General features: G+C 40.9%; 1 protein-coding gene across 1 annotated transcript in view; it reads left to right on the top strand.

Moving 5' to 3' along the window:
- ANKFN1 (ankyrin repeat and fibronectin type III domain containing 1) overlaps positions 1 to 18,291 on the top strand; it is a 241,738-nt gene that overhangs the window by 206,896 nt on the left and 16,551 nt on the right. The window contains exons 15-17 of the mRNA XM_032591208.1: positions 426 to 576; positions 2,104 to 2,272; positions 13,460 to 13,626. Coding sequence (XP_032447099.1) covers positions 426 to 576; positions 2,104 to 2,272; positions 13,460 to 13,626 — 487 coding nt within the window. The remainder of the gene's footprint in view (positions 1 to 425; positions 577 to 2,103; positions 2,273 to 13,459; positions 13,627 to 18,291) is intronic.

Genomic DNA, 18,291 nt, shown 5'->3' with positions numbered 1-18,291 from the left:
TGGTTTGTTGGCTGAGTTGGACCAGAGTCCTGTGGTTACCCAACTGCTGAATTAACCAGCAGATGCCCCTGTGGTAAAATGCAGGGTCTTAGAACTCACAGAGGATCTTCAGGGAAAGAAAAATGAAGACAGTCAGGAAATTATTAGCAAGTATTTCAAAGCTCCAATCTCAAAAACTGACTGATACAAATTAGACCTGCTGTTCTGAGGTATCTGTGGTTTGATAGGTGAACTAAGCTTATATTAGAAAAAAAGCTCATTTTAAACTCCATTTGGGTGGCAAAAAGTTCAAATTTTATGAATTGTATTGAGTTTTAACCACCAAAAATTGGTTATCTGGGTTCTGGACATATACACTAAAAATGTTCTGAGCTGTGTTCTGAACTTTTGTTATATTTCTAATTTTAACTTGACTCAACATACAGAGAGGAGTGGGAATGGGTCCAAAAGCTTTCTGGCTCTGAATCTATGGAAAGTGTGGATCATACTTCTGACTGCCCCATGCAATTGTTCTTCTACGAGCTCCAGATGGCAGTGAAAGCTCTCCTTAAGCAGATCAATATACCTCTACACCAGGTACTAGTCTTTACCATTTTTATCTTCTTTTCATAGCTGATGGAAACTGCATTGTGGTATAAAACTAAGAGGTTAAAAAAAAACTGATATGTTTGTTTTCATTGATTTAAATACCACTTTGCACATGTTGCACACTTTGATGCCTACAAATGGACACACACTGTACTTCTGCCCCTTTTCTGTATCTCCTCCATATTGACCTCTTCCAAGGCTCTGGACCCAGCATTATTGTGGTCTGGTCAAGCAAAGAAAAATCACTGGCTAGCCCACCTTGAAAAGACACCAAGTCTCAGCTTCAGGATAGCACAAGTCAAGGAGAACATGTAAATAAGTGCATAGTTAGATGTATAAATGATTTGTCTAAGAACATCAGACTAGTGGTAGTATAATCTAATAGCAATGGCAAGGGTATGCCATGCTGTCTTTTCACAAACAGAAAATGTACCGTCAAAATTATTGTCGTATTCAAATTGAAATGTGCAAATCTAACCTTCACTAATAAGCAACTTCAAGAAAAAACTGTTGGCACAGAAGAGAATAGTAAAAGTTTATTAGGCTCTGTCTAGTAAGTTAACATGATGTAGCATTAGGTTGAATTCTTTTCTCTTTTTTTTCTTTTTGGCCTAGGTTCACCATCACCCCCTACCCAGTGTGCGTGCGCACACACACACACACACACACCAACCATGTTTAGCCTATAAAATAGGAAGACCATCACAGGAGTGACCGGCTCTCTTAAATAACAGAGCAACAACCTAGACTTGGCCTCCGACCCATGGACACAGGGACATAGATTAGAGACTCCAAGTGTTCTATTGGGGTACTGCTCTGATTATAAGTCAGTACTGCAAGGTTAGTTCAAAATAGCGAACACTGATGAAGAATAAATTGCACAATATGCTATAAAGGCACTAGGGGAGCAACTGGATTATTCCAGGGGTGGCCGTGTACTCAGGAGGGGAAAAAAAAAAATACCAGCTCTACTTGTGACAGTAGATACTATTAAAGGGTTTCTTGAGCTTAGCAGGTTCGAAGCAGCTCATATTTCATTGGTGACTCTTGGGCTACATACACATGTTGGGAGAGGGCTGCCTAACTGCCTAAGAGTGCACACAACATTTTTTTTTTTTTTTGGATACTTGTAAAATTTTTTCAGCCCTTGGCCAGAAACTACATTTTTCCCCCTTAACCAACTTAAATTGAAACTAGTAGATTTTTAATTCAATCCATTTTTGTTGCTTCATGTAATTATATTCATCATTTTGAAAAGCCCACAGAATGCAATCATTTTCTGCTTTTATAAGAAGCATAAATGTTGTTTTCAGAGTTTATGTGGAACATTACTGCCTTAAATCTTGATTTTATATAGCATTATTAAATGGGCTGAACCCTAATATTTATGTTGTATAAAAATTCCAAGCTTGAAGTCGTGTAATTTTGTTAGATGTTTTATGCCAGTTTGGTGTTGTTTATGTAAGTGCCATGTTGTAACTCTCCTATTTTTCCTCCGCGCGTGTCCCTCTGCAGGCAAGGAACTTCCGCCTCTACACACAGGAGGTGTTGGAAATGGGTCACAATGTGTCCTTTCTTCTCCTGCTCCCTGCCTCAGACGACGTCTGTACAGCCCCAGGACAGAATAATCCTTACACCCCACACTCAGGGTTTCTTAACCTCCCTCTTCAGATGTTTGAACTTGGTATAGTAGCTTGTTTCACCTAGAAATATTAACCCAGCCTCCTTATAATAAAATCACAAAGTTATATCTGTTCCCCTTGTCCCAGTGGAGGGTCAATAAATCACATGATGGCTTTGGCAACAACCCTTCCTAGAACTGTGTACAAGTCTGAGAGAGAGCAAAGCTCCAAGACTATGTGCCGGAGCAATAATTATTGAAACCTAGCTAAGGCCCATTGGAGAGGAGGGGGTTCTAAACAGAGTGTTCAGTTATCAGGCTGCAGTTCTTGCCTTCCCTTTGCTTTCTTAAAACATAAATATTAAGAACTGATGTTTTCATGAAAAGCACTGCCGAGCCTCCCTCCTTCCCTCCCTCCCTCTCTCTCTCATCTCCAACTGGGAAAAAAATGGTGAAATTAAAATATAAAGTGTGTACCACTCTGAAGGGAAAAAAAGTCAATTAGTGCTAATTTATTAAATAGACTCTAATATTAAATAGGCTCTAAATTTCTAGCAGACCATTTGAAAAAAAATTGACAGGGTCTCCCAGGATGCAATATTGTGATTATAATGTGGAATTCTGAATGATGGAAGATCTTATCCTGACTTTCAGAAATGAATAGCCTGGGCCCCAGTTTCTCTAGTTTTACAGAGACCCCTGCTGCCCACTGAGAATGTGAATAGGGAGGCTTTGTCTCTTCCCCATGCTTCATCTTATAACAGACCAATAAGAGGCAATTAGCAAGAATTCCGTCAGTTCAGATGAATTGTAGGATTTGTGGGGGGTGAGTGGCTGCATGGGTAGAATGGAGGCACACACACTTTGGATTGCTCCCGAGCCACCAGATTTAGCAGCACACAGGGCAACTGCCATTCTGAGACCTGGGCATCTGAATCTGAATTTATCCCTTGAGGATAAATGGATTAAGCCTCTCTGTTTCCCTTGCTCTGAGCAGGTCAGATGCCAAAAAGCTAGAATAGCAATTATTATTTTCCAGAAGAGGAAGAATTATTAAGAGAAGCCTGAATCTGATTTGCAGACTGGGACTTGAGAGTCCTGGGTCCCCTATTGTGTGACACTGGCAATCACTTAACCTTTCTGCACCTTTTCTCTATCAAATGATTAATAACATTGGCCATGCCACTCTCAAGAGGCCTGGATGTGAATATGACCCCATCCAATGAGTTCCCCACCCAAAGAACATTATTAGTCCATGACATGACTGCACTGCTGTTACAAAATATAGTCTGGGTCATGGTATTTCATTTCAAGTCAATAAATATATATTAGATACCTACTGTGGAGATTCAGAGATGAGTAGGACAAAGGCTCTGCCTGCAAGGGGCTTTCAGTACAGTGGTAGGGAGTAAAATAAGGATACAAATTACTATTAAATGAGGTAGGATATGCCAAAATTGTAAGTATTAAGTGATATTGAAAAAAGAAAAGAAAACACATTTTTCTCAAATACTGTAGCAGAAAGCCACCTTGGAGGACAGGATATCTGACGTGGGTGTTAAAGAATGGACAAGATGTTAATAAACATGGACAATAGGAAAAGCTTTCTTGTCAGGGGGAGCAGAATGAGCAAAGACATGGAACAGAAGATCTCAGAAAGAGTCAGGAAAGGAACAAGTGGTCCGGTTTGGCTAGATCAGAGAAATGATGTGAGGAAATAGTGGACATAGAGGTATGGGCAAGTCATGGCCATATAGGGCAGTATCTTAAGAATCAGGCTGAGGAGGGGCGCCTGGGTGGCGCAGTCGGTTGAGCGTCCGACTTCAGCCAGGTCACGATCTCGCGGTCCGTGAGTTCGAGCCCCGCGTCAGGCTCTGAGCTGGGCTGATGGCTCAGAGCCTGGAGCCTGTTTCCGATTCTGTGTCTCCCTCTCTCTCTGCCCCTCCCCTGTTCATGCTCTGTCTCTCTCTGTCTCAAAAATAAATAAACATTAAAAAAAAAAAAAAAAAAAAAAAGAATCAGGCTGAGGAATCTGTTTAAAATGGATCGAGAGCAGGGTTGGTGGATAGTTCAGGAGTTATTATAATAGTCCAATAGTAGGGTAGAAACAAAACCCCCCAAAAAGGAAACAAATACAGATTAAGAAACATCAGGAGTAATACACAAGACTGAGGTTTGAATGAGAAAAGGTGAAATCTACAGACTTCTAGTACTCTCATGGTTTTCAGCCTCAAAGACTGTGAGCATACTGCTGCCATTATCCACAGTAAGGAAATCAGAGAGGAAATGGCTGAAGGAAGAAAATGATGCTTTTAGCTCTGTCTTGAATGCGAAGTGTGAATTCATCCAAGTGGACATGTCCATTTGGCAGTAAAATGCAAGAGAGCAAGTTGGGTACTAAACAGAAATTTGGCCAGTGTCTATTAATAACAGCTGATGCCATGAAAGTTAATGATTTCCCAGGGACAGATCATTGACAGAGAAAAGACCTAAGGAAATACTTCAATGGAGAGCTGAGTGTCCATTCTGTGTGAAATGGTCATCATTGTTCCATGATTACAAGCAAAAACGCTCATTGGTCTTCACAGTGACAATCAATGATTTCAGATCACTCATAATAGTGTAGGACTCCCAAGACCCTGGAGGATCGACCCTCAAAGTGTCCTCTCTATCCTGCCTTCTGGGAGGCTCAAGCACTTTTCCTGGGCAGCCACACTTTGTCCTACTGCTGTTACTCTCTACAATATCCTCTCTCCACTCATTTGTTCATTAATTCAGTAAATATTTACTAAGTAACTTACCATGTGTCAGGCACTAGTCCAGGTACCAAAGAATCTGTGATGAACAAACTCCCCATGAAGCAGACATTCTCGTGGAGGAGACAAACAGTAAACAATTGAACAATCAATACTGTACATGTCAGACAGTTGTGAGGGCTATAATGAAAAACAAATTAGGGTAAGGGGCTTGAGTGAAGTGACCGGAGCTACGGTTTTGTACAGGATGACCTGGGAAGGTCTCTCTATAGAAGAAACATGTGAGGAGGGACCAGAGGTTTCCATACAGTGGGAAGGACAGGTGCAAAGGCTTTAAAGTAAGAGTGTGCTTGGCTAAAAGATCAGCGTAGGTGGTGGAGTGTACTAAGCAAGAGCAACAAAGACAGGAAATGAGATCAGAGAGTCAATGGCTAGATCATGCAGAGTCCTACAGGCCATGATAAGACCTTTGGATTATCCATGATAACTCTGGATTGTACTTTAAGTGTGCTAGAAGTCCACAAGAGAATTTTGAACAGCAGAGTAACATATTAGAAGCTCTGCAAAATCTGGTAGCCCCCCACAAAATAATAATAATAATAATTAATAATAATAATAATAATAATAATGGAAACTAAAAAGCTTAACTTTGTTTAACCCAGCAGTTTCCAAATTGACCATGATTGGAACAATTTTTGGTGTGGCACTTACAAAAAAACTAAGAAAACACACTTTAGGATATGATGCTCTAGACCACTGCTTCCCAAACTTTAATGTGCGTAAGAATCACTTGGAGAGCATGTGAAAAGAGACCTGGAGTCCCACCCCAGAGATGCTGGGACGGGGACTAGAGAATTTGTTTTTCTAACAAGCTCTCCGCTGATACTGTGCTGATACAATCCATGGACCACACTTGAAGTAGTATTGCCTAGAACACAGAGAAAAAGACATTTGAGGAATTTACAGAACTAGAGATGTAGTTATCATAGTATCATAGAATACAAGAGGACCTATCTCTTTGACATATCTTACCTCTTCTTAATACTAAAAACAATATGACTGTAAGATACTATTCTTCATCTATGAAAGCCAAGCCATAGATCAAAGCCTGGGTCTCAATAGTTCCTGACTTTAAAATGTTTTTTTCCTAGAATAAAATATACCTTCATATTCTCCTGGTCCTCCTTCATTACCATACCATTGGTGACCCAACTGATTAATGAGAACAATGTAAGTTTCCAGAAAAGATCACTTGACTGGGCTTGGTTCCACTGACATACATAATTCTATTAGTCTTTTCTAGAGATCAGGAGGAAATGTTGCCAGTAGCAGGAAATTAACACACACTAGTACAATGTCTATTATACTTCAGCACCACTAGCAACAATTTTTAAAATACTTCTCAGCCTTAGTAAGAACCATGACAGACTCTGTCTTATCCCCAAAAGCAATCAAAGCTTTCCACAAGAAAATTATCATACTTCTTCCATTAGACTTTAGCCCACTAAGCATTTAATAACAATTTCTATAGGAACTTCTAAGAGCTTACTATGTAGTGGGCCTAAGCCCTCAAGAAAGATGCTAAGCAATTTTTACTTGTTTTTTACAAGTAGGGACTTCTGTCTTCCATTGATAGGTCCATAGTAAAAGATCAACAGACACACTAAGCACTTCTGAGAAAGAGAACGTTACTGAAAATTCAATCAGAACTCAGAAAATCGTAAGAACACAGGAATTTTAAATGAAACTTGAAAAGGTGCAAGTTACTGGCCCAGGTAAATTATAAAAAAGTTTACACTGTATTTCCGTTTGACTTGTACAAGTCACCCCTGTCCCAACAAAAGGATATGAGATTTGGCAAAGTGACCACGTTCCTGACAGCAGCCTGAGTGATCACAGATAACTTACTAACCAGCTACGGAAAACTGTCCGCGCCTATTCTAGCACTAAATAGATCTAGTAAGGACAAAATGATAAAGGAGCTTAGCCCTCTGTCTCCTCGAGTAAACACTAGACTGGGGCAAACCCATAGGCTATTCTCTCACAGGATTACTTGTAGGGGACAAGGAGACTGTCACGGAGATGTCATGAGATCTCTGTGAGAAAGGTGGAGCTAAGGCAAGGTGGTACAAGGTCCAGTCTACTCCCTCTGCTTAGCCTGAGAGCTGACACTCCGCCCATCCCATCCTTTGGATAGGAGCAGGATAGCACTCAGCGGCAGTAACAAAGCATGTGCCTGGGGACTGACAAGGGTCACTATTTAAACTGTTCCCAGAAACAAAAGGAAAAAGCCGTGTCATGAGCTCTTAGAAATTCTGTCTAATGATGTGCCATCTTGAGGATTTGCCTCGCCTGCACTGAGGAGGTGGCCCTGTCCTGACCCTATGGGCAGTCACAGTTGACAACAGGCCCATGATAAGAAAAGTTGAATTTATTTATTTCCTTGGCTCTGTGACTCAAGCTGATTGGACTAGCAAGATTATAAAACTGAAGGATTTTTAAAAAACAGTTTGAAGCCTGGTATATATTTCATACTTAAGTGCTTGGCTGCATTTTTCATTCAACAAACATTTCCTAGTTTCCACTGTATGCCAAGTACAGTGCTGGGGCTGAACATACAGATGTTAATAAGACAAAGTCTGCCCACCAGAAGCCTAGAACCCAGTAGAGGATACAGAAATCTATACCAAAAGTCCCAATATAATGAAAGCCTGGCTATAAAAGGCGGGCTATTGAACTTCAAAGGAAAGACACCTAATCCTTCCTTAAAGAAATAATATTTGAGCTAGATCTTGAATTAGAAAGAAACATCCAAAAAGGGGGGGGGGGCGCCTTGGTGGCTCAGTCAGTTAAGGGTCCAACTTTGGCTCAGGTCATGATCTCACGATTCGTTGAGTTCAAGCCCCACATCAGGCTCTCTACTATCGGCATGGAGCCCACTTTGAATCCTCTGTCCCCCTCTCTCTGCCCCTCCCCCGCTCATTCCCTCTAAATAAATACATAAATAAATAAATAAACAAAAAAAAATGAACTTCAAAAAATATAGTGAGGGGCGCCTGGGTGGCTCAGTCGGTTGGGCGGCTGACTACAGCTCAGGTCATGATCTCGTGGTCTGTGAGTTCGAGCCCCACGTCAGGCTCTGGGCGGACAGCTCGGAGCCTGGAGCCTACTTCGGATTCTGTGTCTCCCCCTCTCTCTGCTCCTTCCCTGCTTGCTGTCTCTCTCAAAAATAATAAACATTAAATATATATATATATATATATGCACACACACACGTATACATATACATATATATATATATATATATATATTTATATACACACACACACTTAGGGCGCCTGGGTGGCTCAGTCGGTTAAGTGTCTGACTTCAGCTCAGGTCATGATCTCACGGTTTGTGAGTTCAAGCCCCACATCGGGCTCTGTGCTGACAGCTCAGAGCCTGGAACCTGCTTCGGATTCTGTGTCTGATTCTCCCTCTGCCCCTCCCCCACATGTGCTCTGTCTGCCTCTGCCTCTCAAAAATAAATAAATGTAAAAAAAAAAAATTTAATATGTATATATTTAGAAAAAAAGAAACATTCAGAAAAGGAAAGAAAAGGCAGAGCTAAAAAGGAAAATCAGTTTAAACAGAAGGAACAACATGCACAAAGGCTTAAAAACCTGAGGAAATGCAGTCCAATTAAGTACACTCTTAGTGGCTCATTATGCCAGATGCTTAAGGCACCTGAGAAGAGTGACAGGAGATGAAACTAAATATTAAAAAGGTCAGAATCACAAAGGGCTACCTATGCCATCCTAAAGAAGTTAGATTTTATCATGTAGGCAATGGGAAGTCATGAAAAGATTTTTTAAAAAGGAATAATATGGTCTTACTGGATTTTAGCAGCTCTGTGGAAGATGGATTGCAGAACAGCAAAAGCGAGGGCAGGGGGTGCTGGGGCTAGAGTCAACGAGACAGCTGAGAGAGTGGTCCAGGTGGCAATGATAAGAGCCGGAACCAAAACTGCCACAGGAGGGGTGTAGAAGAGAAAGCAGAGGCAAGAGGAACTTAGGAGTTAAAATCAACAGGACTTTGTGATTGATCTAATGTGGTTGAAGAGCAAGGTGAAGGAGCCACAGAGTCTGAATAGGGTGCTGAGATGGATAATGTTGCCATCTACCAAAATAGGAAAGATGAGGGGAGGAACAGGTTTGGGGGAGGGTAAAGATGATGAGTTCAGTTTGACAAATGATGAGTTTTGAGGTGCCTGTGGGATATCCAGGCATTGAGCCTAATGGAATCCAGGCCACAGGCTTACAAGAAATGGCACAGTCTCAACCCTCATTCCTAAGGCCCATTTTTCATGATTTAGGATACCATTCCTGAATTCCAACTGTCAACTCCTTCACTACCAGGAATCTTTAGAGGGGCATCTTGTGCCCGGGTTCTTTCCGACACCTTGGCAAAGAAGTCATGGAACTAAATTCACCCCAGGAGGTAACCGTATTGATTTTTTAGCTTCTAAACTAGGCTCCATGACCCAGACTTATTAGGATTTTACTAAGTTAAAGATCTTAAGAAGAATATTCTACTCTCAATCCTGTTCTAATATTCTAACTCGAAATGCCTCATTCTTTCTAAAGGGTTGGGGCAAGGGTGTGAAGAAAAAATTATTTTGCTTATGATATGTGCTACATGCTGTGCTGGGCATTGTATGTATACGATATGAGTTAATCATAAGCAGGCATTACTATCAGTCTTAGATGTGGGAAAATTGAGGCTCCCAGAGATTACATGCCCACTGCCACGCAGGTAGGAACTGACAGAACTATGATTCAAACCCAATTCTGTCTGACACCTAAACGCAAGTACTTTCTACTCTATGATACTCCTAATCCAACTTCTAGTGTTGGTGCTGAATGCATTTTAGTCTGTCACTATCTTATATGCAAAAAAGAGGGAGAGAAAAAACACCGCAGAAAATTAGACATTGTATATAAATTACTAACAAATCATGTGGTCCAGATAATGCATTGTTGTACCCTTATACCATTCTGTCTGTTAAATGCATGTGATTCACATTAGAAAAAAATTAGAAGCTTCCAGTCTATCCTCCCCTCCTCTGTGATGGCTACCAAATGTATCATTGCTAAACCACAAAAGACTATGTTAAAGTAACATTTGTTAAAGTAACATTAAAGGCTCTGGATAAAAACCACTAGTGCGGGAAAGTGAGGCGCTGTAGTTGAAAGGTCCTTACAGCTCACTGTGGTGAGTGGCACGGGGTGGGAGGGGTTGGTGTGGGCACTGTGAGACCACCCACTGATCCAAGGCTCCTACCACAAGGAGACACAACAAGAGAAAGTTATGGACACCCTGGCGTTTTAGAATTCATATGGGACTGATAGTGTTTCTTTTAAAGAAATTCTTTAGTGCCTCTCCCTAATCTCCCTATCTTCATATTTTAGAGAGAAGAGAAAAAACGGATTTTTTTTCTTTTTCTTTATTTCCTTTCTTTTTTTTCCAACTTGGTTTGGAAAGGCAGACTGTGAGACACTTCACTCTCTTCACTCTCTAGCCAAGAGAGGACATCTGTCAAGTGCTAACAGGATATAATCCCTCCTTGAAAGGCATAAAGACACATTCAGGGAGTTACAAGGGTCAAGAGTAAGCTACGAAGTAATGGTGACTCTTTCCTGTAGAACTGCCAGCAAATATCACAGACCTGAAATACACCTTTCAAAACAGGAAAATCAAGAGCACAGAGAGAAGAGAGAACAGAGGGAAAGAGGACACTTTGGAGGAAGGGTCTGCCCTCTTCCGACCAGGATATGCATTTTTTTGTTGTTGTTCATTCAATCAATAAACATCAGTTGAGAAGTTATAATGTTCCAGATTTTGAGGAAATAAAAATAGGAGACATGACTGTTGCCCTCCCAGAAATCACAGTCTAATACCAAGGCATTCAAGTAAACACGTAATTATAATAAAGCAGGGTAAGTGTCCCGATACATTTAGAAACAAGTGCTCCAGGAGCACAAAAGAGAAACTAATTCCACCTGCAGAGGAAGAGGTGTCAGTGAAGATTTCACTGCAGAGAAGACACAGTTTTAAACTGGATCTTAGAGTATCAGAAGAAGCTGACCTGAGGATATTGGTGTGACCTGAAGACACTGGTAGGAAAGGGTATTTGAGGACAAGAAAAAGGCATGTGCGAAAGTATGGAAGTGTAACAAGACCTGTAATAAATTCAGCCTGATCGAAGTTTAGGATCAACTCGAGTGGAAGGTGAAGGGTGGCTGCGTGATGGAAGGAAGATATGATTGAAGATATATTCAAATCCTATATATTGCAAGGTTCTTTCCTTATGGTGATAAGAGGTTTGGGGAGCATGGGTGGCTCAGTCAGTTAAGCATCTGACTTCAGCCCAGGTCATGATCTCATGGTTTGTGGGTTCGAGCCATGCGTTGGGCCTCTGGGCTGACAACCTGGAGCCTGGAGCCTGCTCTGGATTCTGTGTCTCCCTCTCTATCTCTGTCCCTCTCCCGCTCATGCTCGCTAGCACTCTCTCTCTCTCTCTCAAAAATAACTATTAAAAAATGTTTTAAAAAGAGGTTTGATTTTTGTCCTGAAGTCAAGAAGGAGCTCTGTAGAAGTCTTTTTTTTTTTTTTTTTAATTTTTTTTTTCAACGTTTATTTATTTTTGGGACAGAGAGAGACAGAGCATGAACGGGGGAGGGGCAGAGAGAGAGGGAGACACAGCATCGGAAACAGGCTCCAGGCTCTGAGCCATCAGCCCAGAGCCCGACGCGGGGCTCGAACTCACAGACCGCGAGATTGTGACCTGGCTGAAGTCGGACGCTTAACCGACTGCGCCACCCAGGCGCCCCTCTGTAGAAGTCTTTAAGCAGGAAATAGCATGAAAAGTAGGTGTTTTGGGAGAAGTTCAATAGTTTGTCGTTTCCAGAGAGGTTCCATGAAATTAGTTCTTCTATGAAATTAGTTAGGCAAAGAAGTGCTGCACAGGAAGTGGGAAGGAAGGATCTGATACCAGAGAGAAAAACCAAGCCTAGAACTGAGAAACACCTCCTTTAAATGGTGCACACTTGGAATAAGGATGATCCACAGAAGCCCTCACTCCATTCTTCTCTTCTACTTCCATATGAGGAAACACAAACAGAGCAGATTATCCTTACACACACCAGAGATTCATCCTAGGAGGAAATCAAGCAAGCAAGTAGGCAGCGGTAAGATGGAAATTGTAAGGTGCACAGAAATCTCTCACTCTACAGAGAAGTAGGGCTTCCTACTGAGGTGTGGAGATGACAAGATGCCTCGTTTTAAGGTAGTGTGGTTTTAGCTTCCCTAAATGTCCAGGTCTAGGTCTTTGGAATCAATAGCAAAGAGGCCCAAGGGCAGTAATTAGATGTTCTTCCTAGAATTCTTCACTAAAGAAGCCAGAATAGAAATGTTTCCACCAATTTTGGAGTTGTAACAGCCCTATTTCCAAAGCATGGAACAAACTAGGAAAGTCAGAGGTACACAGAGTAAATGAGGTTCCTGGAAAGTGAGTCTGCAAATTCAACAATGGCCATGAAGAAACTGGTACTACACTATGATTCAGGATGCTTTCCTCAGCTCACTGGAATCTAATGTTATGGTATGTGATCAGAGCCAGGTAGAGAAGGATGGAAAATCTGATCACCTCAGGGTACCTGCATGAGGCTGAGTCCCACACTCCTCTCTCCCTCCTCCAAGATGGAGATAAACGTTAGACTATTTCCCCTGGCCTCTGGCCCATTATCTTTTGAGAGAGGAAGGCCAAGTCTGCCAAAGACAAAAATGGTCTATCTCCTTCCAGGGCAGCTGGGAAGCAGAGAGGCAGGAGAAGGATCAAAACCCATCATACCAGGTCCTCTGGGAAGTTTTCCAGCCAGACAAAAGATAGCCTGAGAGAAGTATGCCTTGCATCTTCTGGGACTTTTGGCCTTGAAAAGAAGCATATAAGATACTTACTGGAAATCAGACATGGAAACCAAAACTAGGTTGCAAATTGCTACTTGACTTTTTTTTCCCTTTAAAGTGATAAGCAAATTTATTTTCTCAGAAATGAATATATATATATATATATATATATATATATATATATATACACACACACAGATACATAGAGAGGGATATATATAGATAGATATAGATATAGATATAGATATAGATATAGATACTTACACACAGCCTCAACTTTAGGAGCCGAACATAAACTGCAGCTTGAGCCAACCCCACTTCCCCATGCCTTACCAGGACTTGGTAAACCTTAAAAGGGAATACTGTCTGACTAAAGCCAGACAACTGGCCCCTAAAGAGCACATTTATAATTTATTTATGGCTTAATATTTTCCACTGATAGGATTAATAAATCATGTTTTCATTCAACTTGTTTTCTCTGAGGTATGAATTTCTCTATTTTGATACCAGATCTTAACATGTTTTATTTTGCTTGTCCATTTTCCAGTTCATTTTTGCAGCTACAGGGAGAAATTTATTAGTCTGTATTGCCGCCTTTCTGCTGTTGTGGAGCTGAATTCTCTGAATACCCAACAGTCCCTGAGGGAAGCCATCTCAGACAGCGAGGTTGCAGCTGCCAAACAAAGACACCAGCAAGTGTTAGATTTCATTCAGGTAATCGTTTATTTCTTCTGAGGTGGAAGGAAGGAAGAAGTGGCAGGGTGGAGGGAATGAGAACCAAGCATGAGAAAGAACAGCAATCTGGGTTTACTTAAAGACAACAGTATGCAAGAGCCTGTTGATTTGGTTAAAATGTGGAGTTTAGGAAGATGTGAGTTTTTAAACAAAGGCTTAAGAAAGAGCTACATATAAATCACAGTGTTACTAAGGACTGCATCAGTCACTATGGTGGGTAGAGGTGGATTCCCATATTGGAGAGAAAAACCACTGCCAGAGGAAGTAGTGATCAGATTAGTATTCTTACCTGGGAGCCCACTGATAATTCTAACAGAAAGAAAAATTGTATTAACTCAATATCCCAGAGAAAACAGAGAAGATGACCCACCAGTTTATGTTAACTCAAATCCAATTGGACCTGAGATTCCCCATGGTTTAGACTTCTTTCTGGCAGAGCTGACGCTTTAATGTGTGGCTACAGGGGCCAGAAAATGTGCTCCCTGTCTATGGTCTAAGTGACACCTCAGGTTCTTGTGACAGGGGCACTAATTAATTATCAAGACAATTTGAATCTCGCCTGAAATTGCCTCTAAGTCCTTTGGACAAATCTTATGATCTTTCTGCCTATATTACCCAAGTCACAAAATGAGTATAATAGTAATATCCCATGATAAATATCACTATGATACATGTTCAGTTCAATTTGGTAAATATTTGTTGAACATGCAGATGGCAGGCACTGCAAGAGAGATACCGAGTTGAATAAGATATGGTCCCTGACTGTAAGGAGTTTAAAATCCAGTAGGATAGACGAGAAATGTGTATAAATACTATTTTTAAAATGAGTTAGGTGCCAAAAGAAAACTACCAAAAAAAATCTTTTTTTGTCAACACAAAGAAGTAAAAATTTACTTATATTTTTGGGTATAAGAAAAGTTGCCATAGAAGATGTAACTGATACCCAAGCTGGGTCTGGAGGGACAGGTTGGACCACAGTAAGAGGCATTCAAAGCAAAAGTATAAACAGATAAGGCAGGAAGAATAGAAAAATGGTATTTTGGGAATAATGAGTAGTCACTTGGTTGGGGCATAAATTGAGTGAAGGTAGTGAGAAAGTAGGCAGGAATGAAAGGAGCAATGAGATCAGATCACAGGGCTTTATTAAAGGCTATGGTAAGAAATTTGTACTTTATTCTGTAGGTAAGAGGGCCCTAGCCAAAGTCTTGGAGAAAGTAAGTTATAGGCCCTCATAGCTATTTAGGATAGATTCAAGGTGAGGAATAGTCCTTTGCAGTGGTATGGACATACTGGTTATTTCTTGTAAACACTCATTCTCATTGGCTATGCTCACTAGATAATTTGCATATCATTCCTGGATTTAAGGGGAAGACCAAAAGTAGGTAAATCAAATATGAAGCTATTACAATCATTTAGGAGAGAAATGCTGTGTCCTCTGTGTCCAACCTCCTAATCTGTAAAATAGGGAAGGTAATACTACCACTAGCACATAGTGTTACTGAGAGAATTCTAAAAGATAGCACATGTAAAGCACTGAGCACACTGCCTGCACATAGTAAGTACGCAGTAAACTATGTATTCATTTATTCATTAATAAGTAGGAAAAATGCTCTGATTTGGAATTTACTGAGAACTCAGGAAGACGATATTATAATACACTCGCAAAGTGGTGAGCAGACAAATCTTATTCTACTTCTCCCGCTCTGTAAATGAGATACCTTAGACGACCTCTCAGACTAAAGAAATAAACCTTTTAATAAATCACATGTTTCCTTAACCTGAGAACGTGGTGTTCAAAAATTCAAACATTTGTGGCATTTATTTCATTTCCAGTAAACGTGGAACATCGATATGGGGAAGGAGCGGGAAAGGGAAGAATGAGGCATGAGAATAGGAAAGACCGGCTTATCTTTTGAACCCAATATAATGGACGTGGAGCAGAAGAAAACAATGACCAGAAATCAATAAGCATACATTTTTAGTCCTGAGTTCTACCTATAGGCCTTGGAGTAATGGACAATTTGTTTGCTCTCCAGGGCCCCAATTTTCTCGTATGTAAAATGAAAGATTTGGACTGAATGACTTTGAAGGGCCTGGTTGGCCCTAATATTTCATGACTTCTTTAACAACCATAAATATTTTTAGAGAAACACTTCTATAACCATGCCTTAGGTTCTGTTTCTGCTTTTATTCCACTTAAGCCTCCCTGAATCCAGTGTGTTCATCCAACAAGAAAGCTGACTTTTTTCAGTCTTTCTCAGTCTCAGACCCCTCAGGACTTCCTGGCTCCATTCTTACTCTTACTCCCACTCTTACTCCTTGCTCCATTCTTTTTCACCTAGCTTAGGGCTCCATTGCCTCTTTCTCTTTTCCCTTTCAACACACCATTAAGTGGGATGGATAAAGGCAGCCCCGGCCAGCAATTCTTCAAAATTGCAGCCCATTCTAGTCTCCCAAAGCAGGTAACTTGAGAGCCCCCTCTACATACTCTCCTTCCAGCCAGCCAGGTACACGTAGACTTGGATAAAAGCCAATTCCCAAAGGGTTCAAAAAATCACTTCTACGCCAGGGTAAACCCAGATCATCTCCTGTACCCAGGCCTTCAGTGGGCTGCTTTGCTCCATCCAACATAGATAACTTCACTGACTAGAGATAATGCAGTATCATCTCTCCCCTTATCTACGTTGGGTTTCTCAATCCGCTCTCCCACTCAGAATGAAAACCAGCTGCAGCCACTCACCCGCTGGCATTCACAGCTCAGCCCACCACACACCATAACCTGCAGAGGCAACCGCCAGCCACGAGAGCATTTGTATGATTCCAGATCTAAGACAGTGTTGAAGTCACTATACAAACCAAACACTGTAAAGAGCAAGGGAGTCTATGTAAATATGGTGAGGAAAAGAAGCCAAAGAGTGCAGCCAGAAAAGGGGAGGGCCTGGACCAGGGGAGGTGTAGAAACTCATAGATAAGGCATACAGGTTTTATAGACAGCACACACAGCAGAAATGTCACAGTGTAGAGACTTGGAGCTTGGCATATTTTGAGCTGCTAAAGCCTAAAGGGCAATTAGGCTATAATTTATACGCTGTAATGCTTCAAATGCTCCTAAGCTGTAATAGAAACACAGCTCATTAAATATAGCCAATCTATCATCCCCTCAAGCACCTTGTAACTGTGCTGTGAGAAAACCAATCACCTTTACATTTTAATAAAAATATTATCTTGCCTGAGCACAGAGAAAGGGTGTAATTTATGGGATGAAAACCAAAAATTTTAAAGGGCAGGGTGAGAAATGGATGCAGAACTTTTAACCAACAGACCTAGGGAGTTCATGGTCTTTCTTTTTAAAAATGTGTCAGCAAGTCTTTAGAAGCTGAATTTGGACCTTAAAATCAGGGGGATTATGTTGTCAGTTATTTTTAGATCAACAGTATAAGGTAAAATGGGTGAAAATTGTACTGCTTTTAGAGCTACTTAGCTAAGTCTGCTAAACTCAGGCCACGGGCCTCCCTGTACAAATGTTTTACATTTTTATTCAGTTAATACTTCTCCACTTCATCACCGAGAAAAAATAACAAATAAACATTGTTTATACAGACAATTTTAAAATCTATACGCTAAATCTCACTATCCATCCTCAGCAATAAGGCTGAAATAATCTTATCCAAAGAGAGTATGTGGATTATTAATAATTGTATTAGTTTCTTAGGGCTGCTGAGACAAATTCCACAAGCCAGGTGACTTAAAACAACAGAAACTTATTCTTCCACAGTTCTGGAGACTGGAAGTCTGAAATCAAGGTGTTGGTCAGGCCATAGTCCCTCTGGAGGCTCTAGGGAAGAACATGTTCTCTGCTTCTGCCAGCTTCTGGTGGCTGCTGCCATTCCTTGACTTGTGGCCACATCACTTCAATCTCTTGCTCTGTGGTCACACTGCCTCCTTCTCTTCTGTCTGCCAATCTCACTCTGCCTCACTCTTGTAAGAATGTCTTTATGAGGACATTTGTCATTGAAATAGAGTCCAGCCCAATAATCCAAGATAAACTTCCTTCTCAAAATCCTTAACTGAATCACCCAGTTTGGTAGACAAGGTAATATTTACTCTTCTATCATAGAAGGCAATATTCACAAATTCCAGGGATTAGGACATGGGCATATCTTGGGGGAGGCCACATTCAGCTTCATACAATAATCATGATTGTCATTTTAACAACTTAAAACTTTACAACAATGTATACTTTATACAGTGCACGATCTACATTATCTTACTTAATACTCATAACTCTGTTGGGGGGTAGAGATGTAAAGAATTAGGTAACCATTCATTCATTCATTCACTCACTGAGCAATCACTATTGAGTAGCTACTCTTTGCACAGCCAAAAACAAAAGACAGAAATGCACAGTTCCTGTCCTTAGAAGGCACTCTAAAAGCTGTCCACAGTCAGTAGTGCCTTTAAGATAACTTTGAGACAAGAGTGCTACATGAGGTAGGACCAGTAGAAGCCAGCTGAGAGAGCAACAATACCAACAAGAAAATCTGTCCAAGTCTCCTCTAGGATTCCCACTTTGGTTTTACCTGCTGAACTTCAGTTCGCCCCCTTTACAATGCTCCATGCGTCCTCATGACCTGCCCACTGTTG

Source organism: Lynx canadensis, chromosome E1 (genome assembly GCF_007474595.2).
Source record: "Lynx canadensis isolate LIC74 chromosome E1, mLynCan4.pri.v2, whole genome shotgun sequence".
Classification (NCBI taxonomy): Eukaryota; Metazoa; Chordata; class Mammalia; order Carnivora; family Felidae; genus Lynx; species Lynx canadensis.
The sequence above is the reverse complement of the archived record's forward strand: the minus strand, read 5'-3'. Positions and strand labels throughout refer to the sequence as shown.